Raw genomic sequence first — 22236 nt, 5'->3', positions numbered from 1 at the left:
ACGAAAGCTACTCCCGTTTACAGATGAAGTACTAAGATGTCTTTGTAGTCTTATCGCTCTCCTCTTTCTCCTGTCCCTGTCTCTCTCTATGTGTCTGTTTTCTCTCTCCTGCATCTTTTTATCTCTAATCTCTCTCTCTACTGTCTCTTACGCCTGCTCTCTCTGTCATGTCTTTCTCTGTCTCCGCTCTGTCTCCTGTCTCTCTTCCCGCTGTCTCTATGTCCCCCTCTATCTCTTTAGTGTCTCTCACTATCTCGTCTCTCCCCCTCTTTCCTTCTTTCCTATCTATCCTTTCTGTCTCTCTCACTCCTTTCTCTTCTGTCTCTCTCTCTCTTCCTGCTGTCTCTCTCTCCCGTCTCTCTTTCTCTTCTGTCTTTCTCTCTCTCTGTGTCCTGTCTGTCTCTCTCCACGTCTCTCTCTCTTGTCTCTCTCTCTCTTCTGCTTCTCTCCTGTATCTCTCTCTCTTCTGTCTCTTGTCTCCCCATCGCTCTCTCTCTCTTCTCTCTCTCTCTCTCTCTCTCTCTCTCTCTCTTCTGTCTCTCTCTCTGTCTCCCCCATTTCTCTTTCCCGTCTCTCTGTCTCTCTCTCTCTCTTTCCTGTCTCTCTTCTGTCTCTCTCTCTCTCTTCTGTCTCTCTTCTGTCTCTCTCTCTCTCTTCTGTCTCTCTCTCTGTCTCTCTCTCTCTCTCTTCTGTCTCTCTCTTGTCTCTCTCTCTGTCTCTCTCTCCTGTCTCTCTCTCTCTCTCCTGTCTCTCTCCTGTCTCTCTCTCTCGCTGTCTCCTGTCTCCCCCCATCTCTCTCTCTTCTTGTGTCTCTCGACCTCCCCCGCAGAGATTCCTGCCTGCGCGTTCACGCCTCCTGAATCGCGCGGCCGCGGCGGTGTCTGAGGACAGCAGCAGCTCTCGCGCACTTCGACCGAACAAGAACTCGGTATTTTTAGCGCGCGGTTCGTGTTGCAGCGTCGCGAGGAGCCGCTCGTCTCTGCGCCACAGAGGGTCCACGCACCGCACTGACTGCGCGTGGAGTTTGCGGGTCCGGTCGGAAGATAGCGGGAGCACCGACACCGGGCATCCGGACGGAGCTCTTATCACGCATCACAGTATCATCACTTCGCTGTCGGTGGAACGGCCTGCCCGGTGATGGCGAGCCCCGCAGCCTGTCTAGAGTCCCCACCGCGGGAGCAGGCGCCACCGGAGCCAAACCATCCCGAACCAGCCTGCCTGGAAGCGCAGAAATGGATCGAGGTAAGTGTGGGGGAACCGGGCCTGCTGCCACGGCACGAACCGAGTCATATTCAGTGACCGGGGATATAAATACACAGCACCGGTGCACCGTCACCTGTTGGGGAGACTATGCAGTGTCGGGTTACCGCGTGGAACAGCCGTGTGTGTGAAAAGTTTTCACGTTCGCCTGGCTCCCAATGAAAGTGAACACTCACGCTGAGCGCCGTGGGGACTTTTAACGCCGCGGAAGGCCCAGAAAACGCACCGTAAACAGCCTCCGAAAGTGTCAGTGTTTTCTGTTAACCGGGAACGGGAACGCCCCCTTGTTCGGGCGCGAGGGGATTCCGGTTGCCATGGTTATGAAACCGGGGCAGTGTTCACGCACGAGATGCTCCACTGTACCGAGAGTCATCGGATGAGATTATCATCGGTGGTTTTTGCTGCATCGCTCCCAACCATCATCATCATCATCCTCCCTCCATAAGCCCGAGCGGTGAATCATGATGTGACCTATTTTCTGCTTCAGCTTAGCTACCTGCCAACGTAGAGGCTCACACCAGAGGACGCGAAGGTTTGATGGGACAACAAGATGGTTTTTGATGTAGAAAGTTTTGGCTTTATCCTTACAGGACTCCCGCAGACTGTACTGGCTGCAGGGGAGCTTCTAGAAATTGTTCACAGGGCTGGAAATATGGAGGCCACTGAAAATCTTGGAGTGGTGAACAAAAAAACAAAAGACATAACTTCATTTCAGGAGGTTTAGATCCAGACTGATCACATCCACCACCAGGAGAAACCCCATGGAGATTAAAAGCCTCTTTTTCAAGGGAATCCAGGCCAAGATAGGCAGCAGCAAAGAAAAAAAACAGTTACAAAATTATGCAGTTAAAACATGATTAAAACACTAGCAAATAACTAGTAAAACAATTACAATTATGGGTTATAAAAAACAAGCACTTGTTGTGGATTCGGTTAATTTCAATCTCATATTCCATGCTAAAGGTGCAGAGGAAACAAAAGCCTTTTTACCCAATTCAGTATCCATCCATCCATTCTCTATACACCACTTTATCCTCATTAGGGTCGCGGCTGGTGCTGGAGTCTATCCAGATGACTTGGGCGAAGGCAGGAGACACCCTGGACAGGTCACCAGTCTGTCGCAGGGCTACACACGTGGACAAAATTGTTGGTACCCCTCAGTTAAAGAAGGAAAAACCCACAATTCTCACTGAAATCACTTGAAACTCACAAAAGTAACAATAAATAAAAATTTATTGAAAATTAAATAATCAAAATCAGCCATCACTTTTGAATTGTTGATTAACATAATTATTTTAAAAAACAAACTAATGAAATAGGGCTGGACAAAAATGATGGTACCCATAACTTAATATTTTGTTGCACAACCTTTTGAGGCAATCACTGCAATTAAACGATTTCTGTATTTGTCAATGAGCGTTCTGCAGCTGTCAACAGGTATTTTGGCCCACTCCTCATGAGCAAACAGCTCCAGTTGTCTCAGGTTTGATGGGTGTCTTCTCCAAATGGCATGTTTCAGCTCCTTCCACATATGTTCAATGGGATTCAGATCTGGGCTCATAGAAGGCCACTTTAGAATAGTCCAACGCTTTTCTCTCAGCCATTCTTGGGTGTTTTTGGCTGTGTGTTTTGGATCCTTGTCCTGTTGGAAGACCCATGACCTGCGACTGAGACCAAGCTTTCTGACACTAGGCAGCACATTTCTCTCCAGAATGCCTTGATAGTCTTCAGATTTCATCGTACCTTGCACATTTTCAAGACACCCTGTGCCAGATGCAGCAAAGCAGCCCCAAAACATTACTGAGCCTCCTCCATGTTTCACCGTAGGGACAGTGTTCTTTTCTTCGTATGCTTGGTTTTTGAGTCTATGAACATAGAGTTGATGTGCCTTACCAAAAAGCTCCAGTTTGGTCTCATCTGTCCAAAGGACATTCTCCCAGAAGCTTTGTGGCTTGTCAACATGCATTTCTGCAAATTCCAGTCTGGCTTTTTTATGAGTTTTTTTCAGCAGTGGTGTCCTCCTTGGTCGTCTCCCATGAAGTCCACTTTGGCTCAAACAACGACGAATGGTGCGATCTGACACTGATGTACCTTGGCCTTGGAGTTCACCTTTAATTTCTTTGGAGGTTGCTCTGGGCTCTTTGGATACAATTCCAACGATCCGTCTCTTCAATTTGTCATCAATTTTCCTCTTGCGGCCACGTCCAGGGAGGTTGGCTACTGTCCCGTGGGTCTTGAACTTCTGAATAATATGAGCCACTGTTGTCACAGGAACTTCAAGCTGTTTAGAGATGGTCTTATAGCCTTTACCTTTAAGATGTTTGTCTATAATTTTTTTTCGGATGTCCTGGGACAATTCTCTCCTTCGCTTTCTGTTGTCCATGTTCAGTGTGGTACACACCTTTTCACCAAACAGCAGGGTGACTACTTGTCTCCCTTTAAATAGGCAGACTGACTGATTATGAGTTTGGAAACACCTGTGATGTCAATTAAATGACACACCTGAGTTAATCATGTCACTCTGGTCAAATAGTTTTCAATCTTTTATAGAGGTACCATCATTTTTGTCCAGGCCTGTTTCATTAGTTTGTTTTTTTAAATAATTATGTTAATCAACAATTCAAAAGTAATGGCTGTTTTTGATTATTTAATTTTCAATAAATTTTTATTTATTGTTACTTTTGTGAGTTTCAAGTGATTTCAGTGAGAATTGTGGGTTTTTCTTTCTTTAACTGAGGGGTACCAACAATTTTGTCCACGTGTGTACGTATACAGACAAACAATCATACACATATTCACACCTACGGGCAATTTAGAGTCATCAATTAACCTCAGCATATGTTTTAGGACTGTGGGAGGAAGCCGGAGTGCCCGGCAAAAACCCACGCATGCACAGGGAGAACATGCAAACTCCATGCAGGAAGATCCCAGGCCCACCCCAGGATTCGAACCAGGATCTTCTTGCTGCGAGGCGAAAGTGCTAACCACTAAATCACTGTGCAGCCCCCAGTTCAGTTTGTAATTCAGTATGTAAACCCTATATTTTAAATTTTATTTTACTTTGGACTAATACAGGTACACTTAACATTTTATTTTTTATGTTAGCCACCATTCAAAACAACACAAAAGAGGAGATGCAGGTGTATTTGTGGGGTGAAATTTCACCCAAAGGCAAAACATCCCTAGTTAATTCGTCATTAGAATATTTAAAAATTATGTCCATAAATTCTATTAATTTACCTCTATGGCTGCAGTCTATCCCGTCTGACTTAGGGCCAAAGGCAGACACCCTGACCAGGCCTCCAGGACAATAATTACCCCCAGCTATGGTACATATAATATGTTAAGAACTTGATATGACTAATGGATCTGACTTTTACATGAAGTATTACCCAACTGTGGTGCAGCTCTAGATTCACGATGTTAACGAATGCTGATAAACTGCAACTGTCTGAAAGAAAAGTACATCCTGCTGTTTACTGTTGTAGGGTTTGGAAGCAGAGTGGTCGAACCCATTTTCTGTACTTTTTGACAAAAATTGGTTCAAAGTTTTGTGTTTTCAAGAATGGTCTAACATTCGAAGCACCACTACAACGCTACATTATGGTTGTGGGTCAGACCGCTTTGCCACTAAAGTCCAGACCATAAAATGTTACAAAAATTGCATGAAACTCAGTTCTGATTTTTTTTTTTGAGTTTGACCACTCTGCTTCTAACCCAGTCTCTTAGATGCTGATCGGTTCTGTGTCCATATCGGGGACAAATACTAATTAGTCACCGTGGTGTTGTATGCTTGACCCATCAGGTAGGAGGCAGCCATACTTGTACACCGTTAGTCACTTCTGGCTGGGCGTTCCATACATGAGCCAGTTCACCACAAGCTGTGGTGATTTAGGTTTATTTGCTAAATCTGAAGGTAAATGCAAGATTTACAATCACATAGTCCAAAAAAAGTTAATACCCACTGAGGTCTTTGTTAGAAAATGATTAAGATGACAAACAGGTTAACCTCTTGACCCTTAGGCTATTTCTTTGAAACTTCCACCTTAAAAAAAATCCACAATATTAGTCAGCACCCCTAAAGCCAAAATTAACAACCTTGGGCTCTATGGATAAGAGACGTTTGGGCAAATTTTGAAATACAGTCTTTCAGATGAGATTAAGTGGTATTCCTACCTTGACAACCTTCTAAAAATGGTGTTTTAATGACAGATGCAACACACAGCAAACCAAACATTTACCAATATGATAGTGATTGTTTTAAACTCGTGATATTTCAGTGATGTTTCTCAGCTCACTAAAGCCAATAAGTCTTCAATCTGTGCACACAGATAAGACTGAAATCCAAACTGAGAATAGACATGCATCCAGGCGGTTTTTAAAATGGTCTGTTTAACTTAGGGTTTCCTAATCTGGGGGTCGGGACCTCCACCGGGGTCGAAGTCAGATAAGTCTCACAATGATTAATGAGACAGGAAAGTAAAATGTGCTGTGAATGCGGACAATTTTACTACTTCAAGTCTGTAAAAGTTCATTCAGATCACTTTCTGTTTGAGCTGGTACCAGTAGACACAAGTACAGAAGTGTTAAGGACTAACAAGTTAAAAAAAAGCTGATATACACACCTTTATCCTAAACTTAGAAAGTTACATTACACAAATTCTGACATAAGACAGACAGAAATGGTAAAATGTACAGGTAATATGATAACTGAATTTGGTGGCAACATGCGATTAAAACCTTTTCAATACTATGATCTGATTGCTACGAGCCACTTTTAGGAAATACGGAAAAACTCAGTTTTGTTTTTTTACACAGCAAACATTCCCCTGAAGTTTTGTGGCTTAATTGCCTCATGACTGTGGTCATGTTATCTGAGCGAGTGTTTGCTTTAATTACATGCAATTCATCTAACACGACTTACAGTATTATTACAAACGCCACATGAATAGCATTACATAAATCTTAATTAATGAATGGCTTCACATGATGCAATCTTTCCTCCCAACTAAGGATCGTCCAATATGGGTTTACTGATTATTGTTGATCAAGAAAAGCGATGACTGATATTTGGAGCATTAAATGTAATGTTTTAACAGCCTGTGATAGCAGAGAACCGCTCATTCATGACTAGGCTTCTTTATTAATAGGGGTGACTACAACTGAATATGTAAAATAGAAATAGAGCTGATTAAATTAGGATGGTCTCCACTGAGATTTATCAGTTTGTCTACTGCTGTTCTTTTCTATTTTCTTGATCTTTCACTGTTTTGTCAGATTTTTGCCAGTAAGGTTAATATCTTGAAGCATTATTAATTTTTATTTTCCAGATTCATTTTCAGGGTAATCTGTGGTTGCCTTCTAACTTAGCAGCTATCCATTAGCATAGCCTTAGCTGCTGAAAGAAACTAATTTCCTGGTTTGTGGCAAGAGCTTGTGTTTCTTGTTCTGTTGTTGCTTGAGAGACATTTCTGAGACCACAGAGTGACGACAGACAGAGAGAGGAGGCTGAAGTAACACACTTAATTTATCAGTAATGGAATAATCAGTCAACAAAAATACTGATAATCAGGAAAATGCCAAATATCGGCCACTATAGTCAGCTAGACCGATAACCTGTCTATCCCGACTCCAAAACTAGTAAAAGTAGCAGTAAATACAAGATATTAGGATAAGATTCAAACTACAGTGTAAATGTAATATGTCCCATCAATACAGAGCTCAGTTTGGTCAGTGTTAATGTGGGTCTCTAAGTCCTAATCTCTCCTGCTGCGTCTTTGCTTCCTCTTGCTTTGTCGTCTTCCTGCCTCCTAATTCTCCAGTTATTTTCAGGCTGGTCAGGCCGACTCTATTTCTAGTGGTGTATTTATGTGCTCTCACAGGTGGGGATGATTCAGGGTTAACCATGCCGCCGTGCACTCCACGAAGCATTTCCAGTCTGCGCGTTTGCGTATGCAAAGTGTATGTACACTCACAGACGCCAATCAGCTATGCATGATACGGCTCGCGGCCTCGGACCCGCCCTGGTTGGGTGACACCGGTCACTATGGGAACATAACACCGCCAAGCTCTCAGGTGTCACTGTTTCCAGGGGTGCAGTAGAGCAGTAGGCTATATATCACCAAATGACCCGGGCAGGAAATTAGACTGGCACAGACAAAACCTTTCTATCTGTTTATAGACGAGACAAGGGTGGATTAGGCTGTCTCAAAGCCGGTACACTCGGTCAGAGGTGCTTTAAAAACTGTTGGATGTGACATTGAGCAGGTTAAAGTTATACAGGCTTTGGGAAACGCTAAGCTAACTTTAGTGACAGCAGTTAACCTCTGCTGTCACTGACATACAGCGTCGTAAGAGTCAGACACACAAGGAGTAAATGAAAGAATGCGCGTGACTGAATAAGTGTGTGTATGCGCCAGATGTCACAGCTGTCCTCGGCAGATTAACTCCAATGGTCTCAGACAGCCAGCTGTGTCTGCACAAGAGAGAGTGTGAGAGCAGGGATTCATGGATTTACCGTGCATGAAATGCCGAGTGAAAGAATGTGAAGCAATGATGACGCAGACTTGTTGTTGGCAAAGATGTCTGTCACGCCTCAGTGATTTGTGATGTTTCTGGAAATTCATAGAGCTGGTGTGAGATCGCCACATGTTGACGTGTTTTAGTGAAGCTTCATCAATGGTTGCAGACAACATGTGACAAGATAGCGATGTTTGTAGACTGACTGACTGATTTTTCAAGCAGCATTAGTCTTTGCTGTATAGATTTTGATGCTAAGCCATGTGTAAAATGTAATGCACTTGGTTCTAGTGTATTTTAAGATGCAAAGTGCACTGAGATATACAACCAGACTAATACTGATTATATCTAAAAGGTGGTGTAATAGTTGGGCAAATGTTCCATTTTTTGTGCTTAAATGTACTTAAATGTGCAATCTTATAGGCTAAATCTAAGAGAATTTACTCCTAAAATGTAGTAGATAGCATCTTAAAGTCTACTGAGTAAGTAAAATGTGAATAGATTTTAAAAATATCTTGTCATAAAATCGTATTTTTTTCATCACATACATTGTTTGAATTGGAAATCCCAAAATGTTGTGCAATGAAAATGCTATGACACTTCCTTGTAGTCTACAGTGCAGTAAAAAAGTATTTGCCCTCTTCCTATTGTTGCATATTTACCACACAGATACGTAAATATTCCAAAAATCTTATATCAAAAAACACATTTTTATCATCACATGTTTTTTTAAATGTAAAATACCAAAATATTATGCAGTGAAAATGCTATGACACTGCCTGATCGTATATTATGTTAAAAAATAACTTTTATGCACCCCCTTGAAATATTTTGTACAGTACATTTACTGGAAAAATATTAGGGAAATGTTTCCTCGGAATTGAATATTGGCTTTCAGTAACTTAGAAGTCTGGTTCTGTCTAGTGTTGACTCATTGTGGTTAATTACTCTGATCCAGATTATCCACAATGCATCTGGATTATGTCTTTATCTCTCTGTCTTTCTCTATTTCAGTTTTTTCCCTCTTTGTTGTCCGCTGCTTACTTTGCATCTTGACTTTTATTTAGTGCACAAAAGGCCTGCAGAACATCATAATAAGGCTTATGCAACCGCCACTAATTAAACTTTTGTGTCTCTTGCATCCCAGTGGTGCTCCAATATTCTGCATGGCCATCGCTTACTGCGAGATAATTCCCGGGTGTTGCTGTGTAGAGGAATTTTTGGCGCATCCCAAAGACATTTTAGCAGGCGCCAAAGGGAAATCACCGGACAAAAATAAACATAAAATAGCTTTTTCATCAGTTGGGTTTAATTTACTCAAGCATAATTGACATTTTTGTTCATTATATGGTCAGAAACAAGAGGAAAATGTTTAGATTTCTGTCAAATATAGTGACACCAGCACATTATAAGCCAAGGAAACCATGAATCCATTCGCTGTAATTTCAGGACTGGTCTTACTGTAGGCGCACCGACAGCTTAGCAATCCTCAGTTTATGCCTGTCATGTATAATCCTTGGACTACAACTAGAGATTATTTTCATTTTTGATGCATCTGAAGATTATTTTTGTTTAATGTTTTTTTAAACAAGATGTAAAAAAACAGACAACTGCTCATTACTTATCTAGTTGTAAGAGAACATCTTAAAATGTCTTGTTTTTATTTTCTGTGCAACTGATCGTGTCAGCTCCGCATTACTGTAAAGTCAAATTTGAATCATACAGCTAAGCAGTGGAATTTCCATGGAAAAAAAACACAGCATCCTCTGAAACCATGAAGATTTTAAGCCCTGTCTTCAGATTTAGACCGCTTTCATGTAACCTCCTAATTTGAGATGTATTAACCCTCCTGCTTTCTTCATTTACGGGCACCAAAAAATATTGTTTCCTTGTCTGAAAAAAATCAGCAAAAAAAATTCCCCAAATGTTTTAGAATTCGCAAAACCTTCAGGAAGAAAATTCCAGTAGTTTCTTAAAAGTTTCCCTTAAAAGTTTTATTTAAAAAAATGACCCAAATTTGGCAAGAAAATTCTTGTATTTTCAAAAAAATGAGTAAAAATCTTCCAAAAATAACCTAAAAATACTGATTACATATAGATCAGTAAAACTTGTAATATTTTCTTAAGAACATTCACATACAAATCAACCAAAATCCAGCGAATTCGCTGGATTTTGGTTGATTTGTATGTGAATGTTCTTAAGAAACATTTTTAATATTTCTTTTTTCCACTAAAAAATGTTCAAATATTTCCCAAAAATGTTGAAAATATGGACATCAGAAGTTTCACTGTGAAAATATTTTTTCTCCCACGTTTTCAAACTTTAAAGCGGGTCAATTTGACCCACAGGACGACGAGGGTTAAACTTATTTTGAGTTTTCTTGTAAAATTCAACTCAAAACAAGATAAATTCAAGATTGTTTGACTTAACAAGATATTTAAGATGCGTTGTCTTAAAACAAGTCCCTCCATGTTGCTGAAATGTCTCTTGTTAAGTGAATTTATTTTAAATCAAGTGAGGTGAGACATTTTGACTAAAAATAAGACAAATAGACTTGGTAGGATTTTGAGTTTTTTACAGTGTAACTACCAGAAAAATGAATTGGCTAGCATAAATGCTAATGTAATAAGTGAAAGGCATAAGCCTATATGAGTCCCATGATAAACATAAACGACGACGTCAGTCAGCTGCAGCAACTTGGCTGCAAATTAGTATCACTGTTTGTCTGAACCTGCAAAATTCCAGGTTTTTCCATTTTAATATATTACAGTACACAGTGTTCTTTTTGAAATTGTGGCACTAACTTGACGTGCTTCACGTTCTCCTCGTCCTCTGCTTTCTGTTTTTCCCGCCTCTCGTTCCTTCCATCTTTATTCAGTTTTTAAAAAAGGGGTTCTTTGGCCTACTTCTGCTTCCCCACTGCCCTTCCACGCACACACTCCCACCTCGGGGTTTAAATAGTAGCTGCTGCTGCCATTCACCAGAATAAGCGGAGCAGTCCGCCATGAGGGCTCAGAAGGAGCAGAGGAGGGTCGAATTACTGTCACTGGCGCTGAAATGCCCCCGAGGATTTGGCTTGGCTTTTGTAGCAGCCATGAATACCCACTTAAACGCATACAGTCCGTCCCTCATTTTAGCACACACATGACCATCTTTTTGTCTTCTGCTTTAAATGCTCATGATCAAAAACGTGTCCGAGTACACTCTGTCTGTGCGTTTAATTGCTGTATTTCAGTTTCAGCTCGCATAACTGATCATTAACCACCTACACCCCTCACCCACTGTCTGTGTCCGGCCTCCTCCACACTCACTACCTACACAAACTCAAACAGTAGTCCTGTTCTCGCCTCAATACAGTACTCTACTCTGTGATTAAATTATGCATGACCGTGCTGTAAATGTTTCAAAGACTTGAAGTCTTTGAAACGCTGAAGGAGAACCAATTTGAGTTCAAGTAGACCTTGAGAGTGAGGAAGTTTCGGACAACGCTCACCTTTAGACCCATCCTCAAAGTTCTGTTTAAGAGTTAAGATTTGGCTTTAGGGGTCTGGTTAGAATGAAGTTTTCGGTTAGGCATGGGTTCAGGCATTTAGTCATGATGGTTAAGGTTACAATAACTAAATAAAGAATGCATGGTCAGTGAGAATGCTCACAAAGATAGTCATATGAACTTTGTGTGTGTGCAAAAGAACCACACACAACCACAGGATGATGAAAGACAAGACAAGGGGTTTGCCAATGGGAAACATCTGGTCATCACTTATATAACAAAAAAACAATAGGCAGTTTTTATAGTTGCAGATGCACTGCGTTTTGGTGTGTGAGTGTGTGGGTGTGTGTTTTCCTCTCATACATATGGTGCATGTGCAGCAGATATGCATTTAAGAAATAGAACTAAATCACAAGTATCACCAGGGAGACGCAGCAGAGAAAGAAAAGCAAGGGCTCCAATTTTTTGCGTCACAAATTAAAGTATTTAGACTCGCAGATTCTTAAATCAGATCAGTGTAAGTGCATTTGTTTGGCTGTGAAAGCATGTAAAGGAGCGTATGTCTGAGCAGCAGAATCAGAGAGAGTGTGGGCCTGCAGTTAACAGTTTGGGCGCTAACTGTAATCTCTGCTAATCTGGATTAGACGTCCAAACGGCATCAGCCAACCCTCGCTTCTTTTCTATTCATCTTTGGCCGCTGGTTGCGCAACAGCTCAGAAAGGCGGCGTGTGGGTTGGTGTCATGAACGTATATCAGTGTTAGCATCCTGATTCTCTTCGCCTCTCCTGCCTGCACAGGATTGACTCCAGGTTAGAGGATTGAGGTTATCGTTGTGACACGTGGGTGTATTTTGGAAAAAATGGAATGAGGACGCAGAGCAGTGTGTCACCGACCTGCCATCACTCTAATTTGGTTTGTCCTGAAGCGAAATGCTGGGGGAAGGGTGAACTGGGAAGCAGCAGGTTCCCATCAAGAGGCATATTTCCAGTGATTCTGGCAGATAGAAGATCCAAATTTGCCAAAATCCGGCCTCATCACAGGCATTTTTGTTTGATAAATATCTTAAGCATTGATCTGATTGTCAGTAATGGTCTGTGCTTTTTAAAAAATGTCATCCCAAATATTTTTAATTAATATCTGCCCGGTACATTGTTCTAATTGTTTTTATGGCACAGGGAAGAACAGCATGATGAAAAAGTTGAACTAAAACCATTTTAAAAATTACTTTTAAGTCCTTTTATCGCACAAAATGCTTGGTAGTGTGCCTGACATTACCTGGTTCCAGAAAAGCTTCTCAAAGGCAAAAACCCACTGCTATTCTTTGTTTTATACTGCTGTAAACTAAACAAATATCCATGAGCGCTGGCCTCTTGGGAAATTGTAATGTTCATCATCATTATTCTCTTGTGTTTTATGGATAAAAACATATTGCATTTATTTTGCAAATTGCATATATTTATCAGCTGCAGCCCACACTAGTCTTGACATCTGTCTCTTCCTGTGCTTCTGCAGGCGGTAACAGGGAAGAGCTTTGGAGACAAGGACTTCCGCAGCGCTCTGGAGAACGGCATCCTGTTATGCGAGTAAGTGTGTGACATCACCTCAGTTTTCGATGCCTGCGGGAGCAACAACACACATAAACTCAATAAATCTCTGCTCCTCCCCTCCTCCACACAGGCTGCTGAGTGCAATCAAACCAGGGCTGGTCAAGAAGATCAACAGACTGCCCACCCCCATCGCCGGCCTGGTAAGAAGACACTCTCCACTGTGACATCCGGCTCGGTAAACCACCCTATTCGTCAAAGTGCTAAACTCACTGTCCCCCGCTGTTTCCTGTAGGACAACCTGTCAGTCTTCCTGAGAGGCTGTGAGGAGTTGGGCCTCAGGGGCTCCCAGCTGTTTGACCCCGGCGACTTGCAAGATACTTCCATACGAGCTAACCTCAAGTAAATACACTTCTGCACTGGAAAAAATGCCCCTCTCAAAACAAGAAGAAATATATATATTTCAAGAAACTTCTAATTTGAAATAAGTTAAAAAAAATCCGTCAATAGAACAAATGAAAAATGGCTTGATAAGATTTTTTTAAATAAGATATTATATTTAGAATCTTGAGCTCTCAAAATTAGCTGGGAATACTTATTTTAAGCTGTATTTTACCAATATGGCCAAGCTTGGGTGTCTTAAAATAAGCCAGATGTGCTAAAAAATAATTAGCAGTTTTTCACTCAAAAATAGATTTTCGCTTTCATGTAATCTCCTAATTTGAGATGTATTAACCCTCCTGCTGTCCTCATTTACTGGCACCAAAAAATATTGTTTCTTTGTCTGAAAAAAATCCAAAATAAATCAGCAAAAAATTCCCCAAACTTTTTAAACTTTGCAAAACCTTCAAGAAGAAAATTCCAATAATTCCTTAAAGGTTTCCCTTAAAAGTTTTTTTTTTTTTTTAAAAAGTCCCCCAAATTTGGCAAGAAAATTCTTGGAAGTATTTTCAAAAAATGAGTAAAATTCTTCCAAAAAAAATCCTAAAAATATCTAAAGTATATATATATATCTATCAGTAAAACTTCTAATATTTTCTTTAAGAACATAATTCGCTGGATTTTGGTTGATTTTTATGTGAATGTTCTTAAGAAACAGTTTTAACATTTTTCCACCAAAAATAGTTCAAAGATTTCCCAAAAATGTTGAAAATGTGGACATCAGAAGTTTCACTGTGAAAATAGATTTTTTTAAATGGGTCAATTTGACCCACAGGACGACAGGAGGGTTAAACTTATTTTGAGTTTTCTTGTAAAATTCAGCTCAAAACAAGACAATTTCCAGATTGTTTGACTTAACAAGATATTTAAGATGCGTTGTCTTAAAACAAGTCCCTCCATCCACAAAATTTCTCTTAAATCCAGGGGGATGAGACATTTTGACTAAAAATAAGACAAATAGACTTGGCAAGATTTAGAGTTTTTGCAGTGTAGAATACTGTCTGCCTTTGTGTGTCTATGGCGGTCTATTTTATTGCCGTACCACATAATAATAACGCACTTCTCTCTCGTTAGGGACTCCGACTGCAACCGCAAACTAAAAAATGTGAGTTCTGTGGCCCTCTCTTCTTTCGTTTTTAATCTCGCGTTAAGCTAAATGTGTATAAAATTACACCAAACGCTTCATCTTCGCCTCACAGGTGCTGAACACAGTTTTCTGGCTGGGAAAGGCTGCCAGTGGCTGCGCCTCCTACAGCGGCCCGACGCTCAACCTCAAGGAGTTTGAAGGGCTTCTAGCTCAAATGAAGGTGGTGAGTAAACTCATTGAGTGGGAAAGAGCAGCAAGGAGGAGGAGAGGGAGGCAGATAGTGGAGGCATTGAGGAGTGCGGGGGATGAATTTGTTAGTTTCCTGTCTTTGTTGGGATGTCGGAGAGTCATGAGACAAGAGGCAAACACACCACAACTTGTGCTGATGTGAGTTTGGACAGACTGGCTCACTTCAAATACATTTTTAGTAGGTTTCGTCTGCAGAACAGTGAGACAAACCATGTATTGAATTTCATGTGAGCTTCTTCATGCATTTTCCTCCTGTATGAAGCTTTTCTTAAAACATCGTGTTGTCTAATTGTCTTTGTGTGTAGGAGAGTGAAGAAGGAGGGGACAGTCCTCAGAAACGTAGCGTCAGAGACAGCGGCTACGACTGCTGGGACTCTGAGAGAAGCGAGTCTCTCTCTCCACCGCGACACACCCGAGACAACTCCCTAGACAGGTGGGAGACATCTGTCAACACACATGCATGCTGATATGTGGTTGCACACACAAGGGCATTTAGGATCACCCCTGATCAAGTTCAGCACAGCACAAAACTTGCACTCAAACAAATGTTCCAAGTTCGAATTTAGTTGCTATTTGTCAAACTTTATTATGTGTGTTCTGGTGTATTTTCCTTTTATTTCACAGCCTGGATTCCTTTGGCTCCCGCTCGCAGCACAGTCCTTCTCCTGACGTGGTGAATCGAGGAAACAGTGATGGTCAGTTGCGATAAATGCGTCTTTTCTTTAATTTTTTTAGAAACTGGAGTGGCATTAGTCTTCTCTACTTGCTCTAGGAAAGAAGGTGCACCTAAAAAAAACTGTTGAACTACTCCTTTAAATACAAAACCACTCATCCAGAAATAGACTGACTGCTGTTCTTCAGCATGTTGGGGTTTTAACCTTCATATAGTATGACCGCTCCGGCTGGGTGGACAACAGCTGAGCGTCTCAGATTGTGTGTGGTACCCCAGATGCAGCAGCTGTTGGTCTAAGTAGCAATCACCAGAGATTTGGACCTGGGAAACGGACGCTGAGGTCAACATCCTGCTTGTCATATGTCTGTGGGCTATCACAAGCATCCTGTTTATGTCTTTCATGTTGACAGTACAATATGTGTGCAGCAGGGTGACAAGAAAAACACAGTCCCAAAGCCAGGAATAGCCTCATTCCCTACGTTCCGTGCAGGTCACAGAGAAAGTGGGTTAGTGCTGCTTACCAAACAATATCCTACTATCCTAATTATTCTGCCAGCATTTCATAATATGTGGAATCTAAAATGGACGTGCACCATTTTAGTCAGAGGCTTGACAATACTGACATGAAACACGGAGATAAGTTCTATTGATAAAACATTAAGCTAGTAGGTCACAACAACTGGAAACAGCATTTAGACGCTGCATAAAGATAGGATTTGTATCTGAAGACCTTGTCTGGATAATAGCATTTGATGCGTGGGTGTTTGCTTTTACACCTTTTATTAATAATTGATATTTATGTTAATTCTACCTTTATTATGAACGGTCAGTGTCAGTAAAAAAATAGGTGATTTATTAACAAACATGGGTGATTGTGAGAGGAAAAGTAGGGCTTTTTGTGAAGCACTTGTTAGCTTCAGCGGTTGAGCAGACAGGAGCAGGTTGAGTTAATATGATTGTGGTTATACTGCACGGATTTAACGCCTAACCGAGGTCTGAATGCACTGCAAGCCAGTTCAGTTACATTTCTGATGACAAACGTATGCTGTGTGCGTTTACACCTTGTATCAACATGTTTTTTCCCAACCAGATAGATTGAGAACCATGTTAATGTAAGATGTAAATTGGATCCTGTGTGCTTGCAGTGTTTTGCAGAAGTTATTATACAAGGGCTAATTAAAAATAACCTTCTCACCTTCATCACTCTCTTCCCTGTTATGCTCCGTTGCTCTTTGTTGCCCAGGGCGAAGCAGCGACTCGGAGGCTGAAGCCAACAGGAAGCCAGATGTGCGTAAGGACGACATGTTGGCCAGACGGACTGCCAGCGGTGAATCGAGAAGCTCCATCCCCTTCAACCAGTTCCTTCCTAACCGAACCAACGCCAGCTCCTACATCCCAGCTCCGCGACGAAAACCGCATCCAGAAGACGGAGAACAGCGGAGGTAATGGGCAACACATTAAACGTCATCGGTCACTCTAATTCAAATGATTTGTGTTTGTGATGCAAAACCAATTCTGAAGTGCTTCAGTGGAAACAAGGAAAGAGGTAAAAACACAAACATGGATGCACAGACGCACACATCCCTAATCTTTCCCTGCCATTTCACACCATCCCTCAGTCACCCTCAAGCCCATCCAGAGCAGAGCAAGAGAACTGGGCTGCACCATAAAACTCCCAAGACTGTCACTTGGGCACCTGACAGCAATGGGGAAAAAGCAAAACAGGAAGAGGAGATGGATACCCAGCAGGCGTTGGAGCAGAGGAAGCTGCAGAAGTTAGAGAAGGCAGGAATTAAAGTTCTTCCTGCAGCCGTTCGCTACGGCAGGTCAGAGAGGACAAGCATGGGAGCTGCTGCTCGTTTGCTCTCACTGACTAAAGTTGTGATGGGAAATTGGTTTGTGGTTTGTGCTCTATTCACACTGGTGCTGTGGACTAACCTTTGGTTTGTGTGGTTGCAGAAGTCGTGCTACTTCATGCTGAGGTTTACGTCAGAGTATACTGATTTGTCACTGATTGCTGGTGTTGAGAGAGAGAGCCATATAGGAGAGGTTGATTTAAACCTTGTCAGTTGTGTCAGGATTAATTGGATGAGAATGCTGCCTGATTGAGTCTGTCTGCTTTTGAATTTTGGATCAGAAGTCCTTATTTTCAAAAGCACGTCTGTCTGCAATCTTGGACCAACCAACAGGATTTGCGAAAAAGGTTTTTACGCGCATGTCAATCCCAATATGCACATTGCTGCTTCTGCTCAAAATGTGGATTTTTTTGATCCACTCTGTAATGACCTTGTTGTGCGTCCCGTCTCCAACCCCAGCCCTCCCATAGTGGAGGAGAAAGAAGTGCGGTCACCCTCCCCGAACATCATCCTTCGTCGTGACAATGAGTTTTTGAGCTCTCAGAAATCTGTGTGGGATTCCGCCTCCGATGGCGAAGAGGAGGCCGAAGCACAAAAGGTTCCAGATGTTCGTAGAGATGACCTGGCGTCCAGACGAGCCCATCGTGGCCCCGTTGCTTCTAAGGTGCATCAGTTCATTCCTTCTCCTTTGTGTACCAACAAAGACCGAGAGCGTTGGGAGGGCATCAGACGAGCCTCGCAGCAAACACTGCAGGAGAAGGAGATCAGGTCAGCCATGTATTTTGGTATTTTTGTTCCATTTCCTCTAACTCACGTCTAAATTTCCTTTCTCATTTTCCTGCTTTGTCTTTCTTTGGTTGTTATGGTCACGTGTGGTTTGATGCGCTCCACTTTTGATGGGTAATGTGTGCCGTGCAATGCCGACGTGCTGGCTCTGTGATTGGACAGTGAGAAGGAAGCAGTCCCTGACATCATTACACGCAGAGACAACCCCTTCCTAAACTCTGCCCCTCGCCACGAGGAAGAGGAGGATGATGAGGATGAGGGAGAAGAGGGAAAGCTTGAGGTGATGCCTAATAAGCAGAAGGACGACCTGGCTCGTAGGCGGGCTCATAGCAGGCCCCTCCCTCACAGGGACGGACCAATGAGCTTTGTTTCTTCCTCCATGAGCCAGGCCGATATGCAGAAGTGGGAGAGACTGAAGATGACTGAACCAAGGTGCCCCATCACACACTCTCTGCTTCAGCACACATGCAGTACACCTGCTGTATGTAAAGTGTGTGGTCTGTCATGACTTTGTGTTTAAAAGCTGATGAAAGAATGTGCAGTGTGTGTATTTGGGCGTGCATTTGCTTCTGGTTTCTAGCCGAGCAGATCACTGAAGACGTAGCAGAGTCACTAGACCTTTCTGAAAAATGTTGCCAATAGTGACTTAAAAATCAGGGAGTTTATTTTCTTATTTTTGACTTGTTGAATCCTCATTAACCCCTTGACGTGTTTTGGCACGAATTCGCATCATACCACTTTCATTCAGACTGCAGCCGAGACAGCGTATCCATTCCCCCAATGCCGGTTTGTGCGTATTCAATGCGTACCGCGGAACCTTTTGCAAACACTGGTTTCTCGTAGGACCGATCAGAGTGGGACCTAATTATTTTAGCATCAACTGGAAAGCAAAAACACACAATTTTTTAAAATTTAATTGTAAATAAATTCAGGCGTCAAGAGGTTGAACTACTACAAAATACACTTTATTTGAATAAAATTTGTCTCACTGTCATCGACTTTACTACATTCTGCAAACATTTTGTAAAACAAATGCAAGCTAGAACAGGGAATTTACTGCAATATCACTTAAAATACATAATTTCTGACAGCGTGCACAAAGTCAAAGCCAAAATTATTGTGAATTCTGCCATATGAGCAAGACATAGACGGTATTGAAATGGCATTTCTCTCGCGATCACACAAGGATGACATGAAAAAGAAGATTAAGAATACTAATCATTTTACGCTACATGTGCCATTTTTGAGGGTGTATGCATAGTAGCTTGCTTGTTATATAATTAAAAGCAAGTATTCAATTTTCTAGAGCCCAAGTTGTGCTGAAATTATATCTGTAGAGAAAATGATTAGTGTAAAAACGACAATTTAACGATAACTTGTGTGTAACATAGGTTTTGTCAAGGAACAGTTTCCAGGAAAACTATGAAGCTACTGGTTAAGACACAGTGCAGCATATAGTACCTTTAATTAGGTGGGATTTTGTTTTGCGCCTCATTTTTTGTGCAGAATTTTAGTTACACAGATTTCATTTCTCTTGGAGTAACTTAAGTATGCTGTTTGTTGGCCAACTGGATGTCACTAAATATTTTCCAGAGTGGTAGCAATCTTCTCACTTATTTCTTGGCAAGAAAGCAAATAAGCATATTTCTCAAAATTTCAAACTGTTTGAATCATTTATTATATGATATTTTTTGACAGTTGGTCAGACAGCTTAAAGATGTCTTTTTGGCTCTTTTTTGGCCAGCTGCTCTTTATCTAATAAATGATTTAGTCATCTAAAACAGCTGAACTCACAGTATGAATAAAATTTACATGAAGTAGATTTAACATCACATCCTTTGAGTATCCTCCTTTCAGAATCTTTTAGTGCTAGATATTCAGTATTTCTTTCTAAGCAGCTTTATATCTCCCTCGACTTAGTTTGCCTTCTTTCCCGTTCTCTGTGGCTCCCCATGTTCTCATCTGCTTGTTTGTTCTCCTCATTATTGTGCACTTCAGTCCTCTTCAGTCTTCTTTGACAGGCATTGGAACAGAGCAGGGAATTGGCCGGTGTGTATGAGACTCTGTGTGTGTGACCAAAAAAAGAGGCGACTGTTGGCCGTGAGCACTGCTTCGGCTTTGTTTTCCCCTCTCTGTGCTGATGTCATTAGATAGGATAAAGAGTTTTTTGTGTTCCCAGAGGAGCAGCAGTGAGTAGGAAAATGTGGCTACCTAGAGTAGATGAAATGCTCGGTGTGTACGCGTGAACATGCGTGTGTTCAAGTGATTCAAATACCAAATCCCATGCTTTGTCCTCTTCTGTCCATCCACACTTCCTGTCTGATTCAACATTTCCACCTCATCCATCTTTTGTCTTCACAGTCTGATCCTCTGTCTGTAGTTGCTCATGATTTATTTCCACCCTGTTTCTTTTCCCCCTGCTGTTTTCCTGGCTGTCGTTGGTGTGGATGTTCGTGACCGTGTTTTGTCGGCGGGCCTGTCTTCATTTGTGAGACTGTATCTACAGTGAGGCTAGCCCGGCCCCAGTGTGTCAGGCTTGTCTGGAGAAAAATTATGGAAGTCCTTTCAGCAGATCAGCAAAGGCTGGACGAGGTCACAGCAAAGTTGTGACCTTTGGGGGCGTGACTGAGATCGAGCAGCCTATAGACACAGTCATGTCAAGTAAAGGGGAGGAGACGGAGTTGCTAAGACGACTCTGTTCCAAGGCAACCGTAGCCATGCCTACCATTGGCCTGGACTCCCAGCTTTCAGAGCGGGAACGCAGGTATGGACGAGGCCAAATACAAGACAACTTAGGCTGCACTGGCTCAAATCCAAGGTCGCCTGCATTAGTATGGACTGCACTGAGGAGCACTCTGTTGCATTGCTTATTAAATTACTCGGTTAAATTGCTTGTCAGTGTCATTCGGGACATGCTTTACATTTTAAACCTATTTGAATTAGTGCATTAGGTAGTTTGAATGCACTTCTCTGCATTGTACTGATTTGCTTGTAGTTTCAATAGGAAACAAAAATACGCACTCACACACTTGCATGAACAAACTGCGACAAGCAAAGCTACGTAAATCTGCTTGGAATCTGATATTAGCTTATTACAGATATATCAGTATGGGCATATATGTATGAGTGAATAAGATTTCACATGTCTGTTTTACATATTTGAAACCATTTTCCAAATACATGCTCAATCAGAGACAAAAAAACGCCCTGCTTAAAAAATGTGATGATCAAAATATGTGTTTATGTTAAAAAAAAAGAACATCAACTAATATATTGTTTGCAGATTTTATGAACTTTAAAATATCAGCTTCATCATGGTTTTCAGTTCGCCAACAATAGACACGTAGCATCCCTGGTTCTCTGCTAATTTCCTGCCCTTTCCATACTGACAGCTATCAAATAAGGCATAAAATACCCCCTAAATATGATTTAAAACCCCATCTTAGCTATAGGCCTCCAAATTTGGATTGGGCTCTGGTGTTACGCTATAATAAAGGAATCATTCTTAGATTTTAGTAATGATTCAGTCATCCAGTGATCCAGTTTGTGTACATTATGTCTATACATTACAGTTGTGTGTTTTTCTAACCCATGAATGGTTTTTATTTTGGAGTTTATTCCTCTTTACAGTCTGTAGTCTGTACCCCTCTGCTTGTTTGCATGTTCATGCCTGGAGTTTACAGCTATAGTTGCAGTCATGAGTACAGATTGTCCATATTTGTTGCTGTGATTTGAGCATTTTACGATACTCTAACAGCCAGATAGATGAATCTGACTCCAGTCAAGCTACCCCTATCTCTGCTGACCTCCCACCCTGGACCCCTGAGCCCACTCCCGCTGAACTAGATGCTCGTCTGGCTCAATATGAACGGAGGACAGAGGAAGAGGACGAGGAGGAAGAGGAGAGAATCCCAGATCTTCAGAAAGACGACATGATGGCACGGAGGACAGGAGTTTTCCATAAACAAAGCACCTCTGCGGCGACTTTCAACCGTTTCCTGCCTATGCCTGCCTCCAGGCGCTGCACACAAGCGGAGGACGCCACAGACGCAGCTCCGCGAAACAAAAAGCAAGTCCAGGCCGACAGGAGCAAGAAACTGAACGTCAGGTGGGCTGAGGTTTGATTTGGACTGTGTCTAACAGCGTGCAGAGGCCACTAACAAGCTCGGTGTTGTTTGCATCTTCAAAGAAATTTTCCAACTTGATGTTTAGCTATTTCAATCACAGGACTTTCTGTCACAGAGTGGAACAACAGCAGCCCAGGGTTCCCATGGAAACGCCTCAGCAGCAGCCGGAGACGACAGAGATCCGAGCAGCGTCTCACGGCGAAC

At 41.9% G+C, this 22236-nt stretch overlaps 1 protein-coding gene across 2 annotated transcripts in view; it reads left to right on the top strand.

The window, feature by feature from the left end:
• Nucleotides 1–843: 843 nt before the first annotated feature.
• Nucleotides 844–22236, top strand: part of LOC110967017 (LIM and calponin homology domains-containing protein 1-like) — a 36688-nt gene continuing 15295 nt past the window's right edge. For both annotated transcript variants that reach the window (XM_051945536.1, XM_051945535.1), the window contains exons 1-9: nt 844–1242; nt 12782–12852; nt 12947–13016; nt 13109–13215; nt 14329–14359; nt 14454–14564; nt 14896–15023; nt 15215–15285; nt 16507–16705. In XM_051945536.1, the coding sequence (XP_051801496.1) occupies nt 1138–1242; nt 12782–12852; nt 12947–13016; nt 13109–13215; nt 14329–14359; nt 14454–14564; nt 14896–15023; nt 15215–15285; nt 16507–16705 (893 nt within the window). In that variant the 5' untranslated portion in view covers nt 844–1137. The remainder of the gene's footprint in view (nt 1243–12781; nt 12853–12946; nt 13017–13108; nt 13216–14328; nt 14360–14453; nt 14565–14895; nt 15024–15214; nt 15286–16506; nt 16706–22236) is intronic.

The sequence above is a fragment of the Acanthochromis polyacanthus genome, chromosome 3 (assembly GCF_021347895.1).
Source record: "Acanthochromis polyacanthus isolate Apoly-LR-REF ecotype Palm Island chromosome 3, KAUST_Apoly_ChrSc, whole genome shotgun sequence".
Taxonomy (NCBI): Eukaryota; Metazoa; Chordata; class Actinopteri; family Pomacentridae; genus Acanthochromis; species Acanthochromis polyacanthus.
The sequence above is the reverse complement of the archived record's forward strand: the minus strand, read 5'-3'. Positions and strand labels throughout refer to the sequence as shown.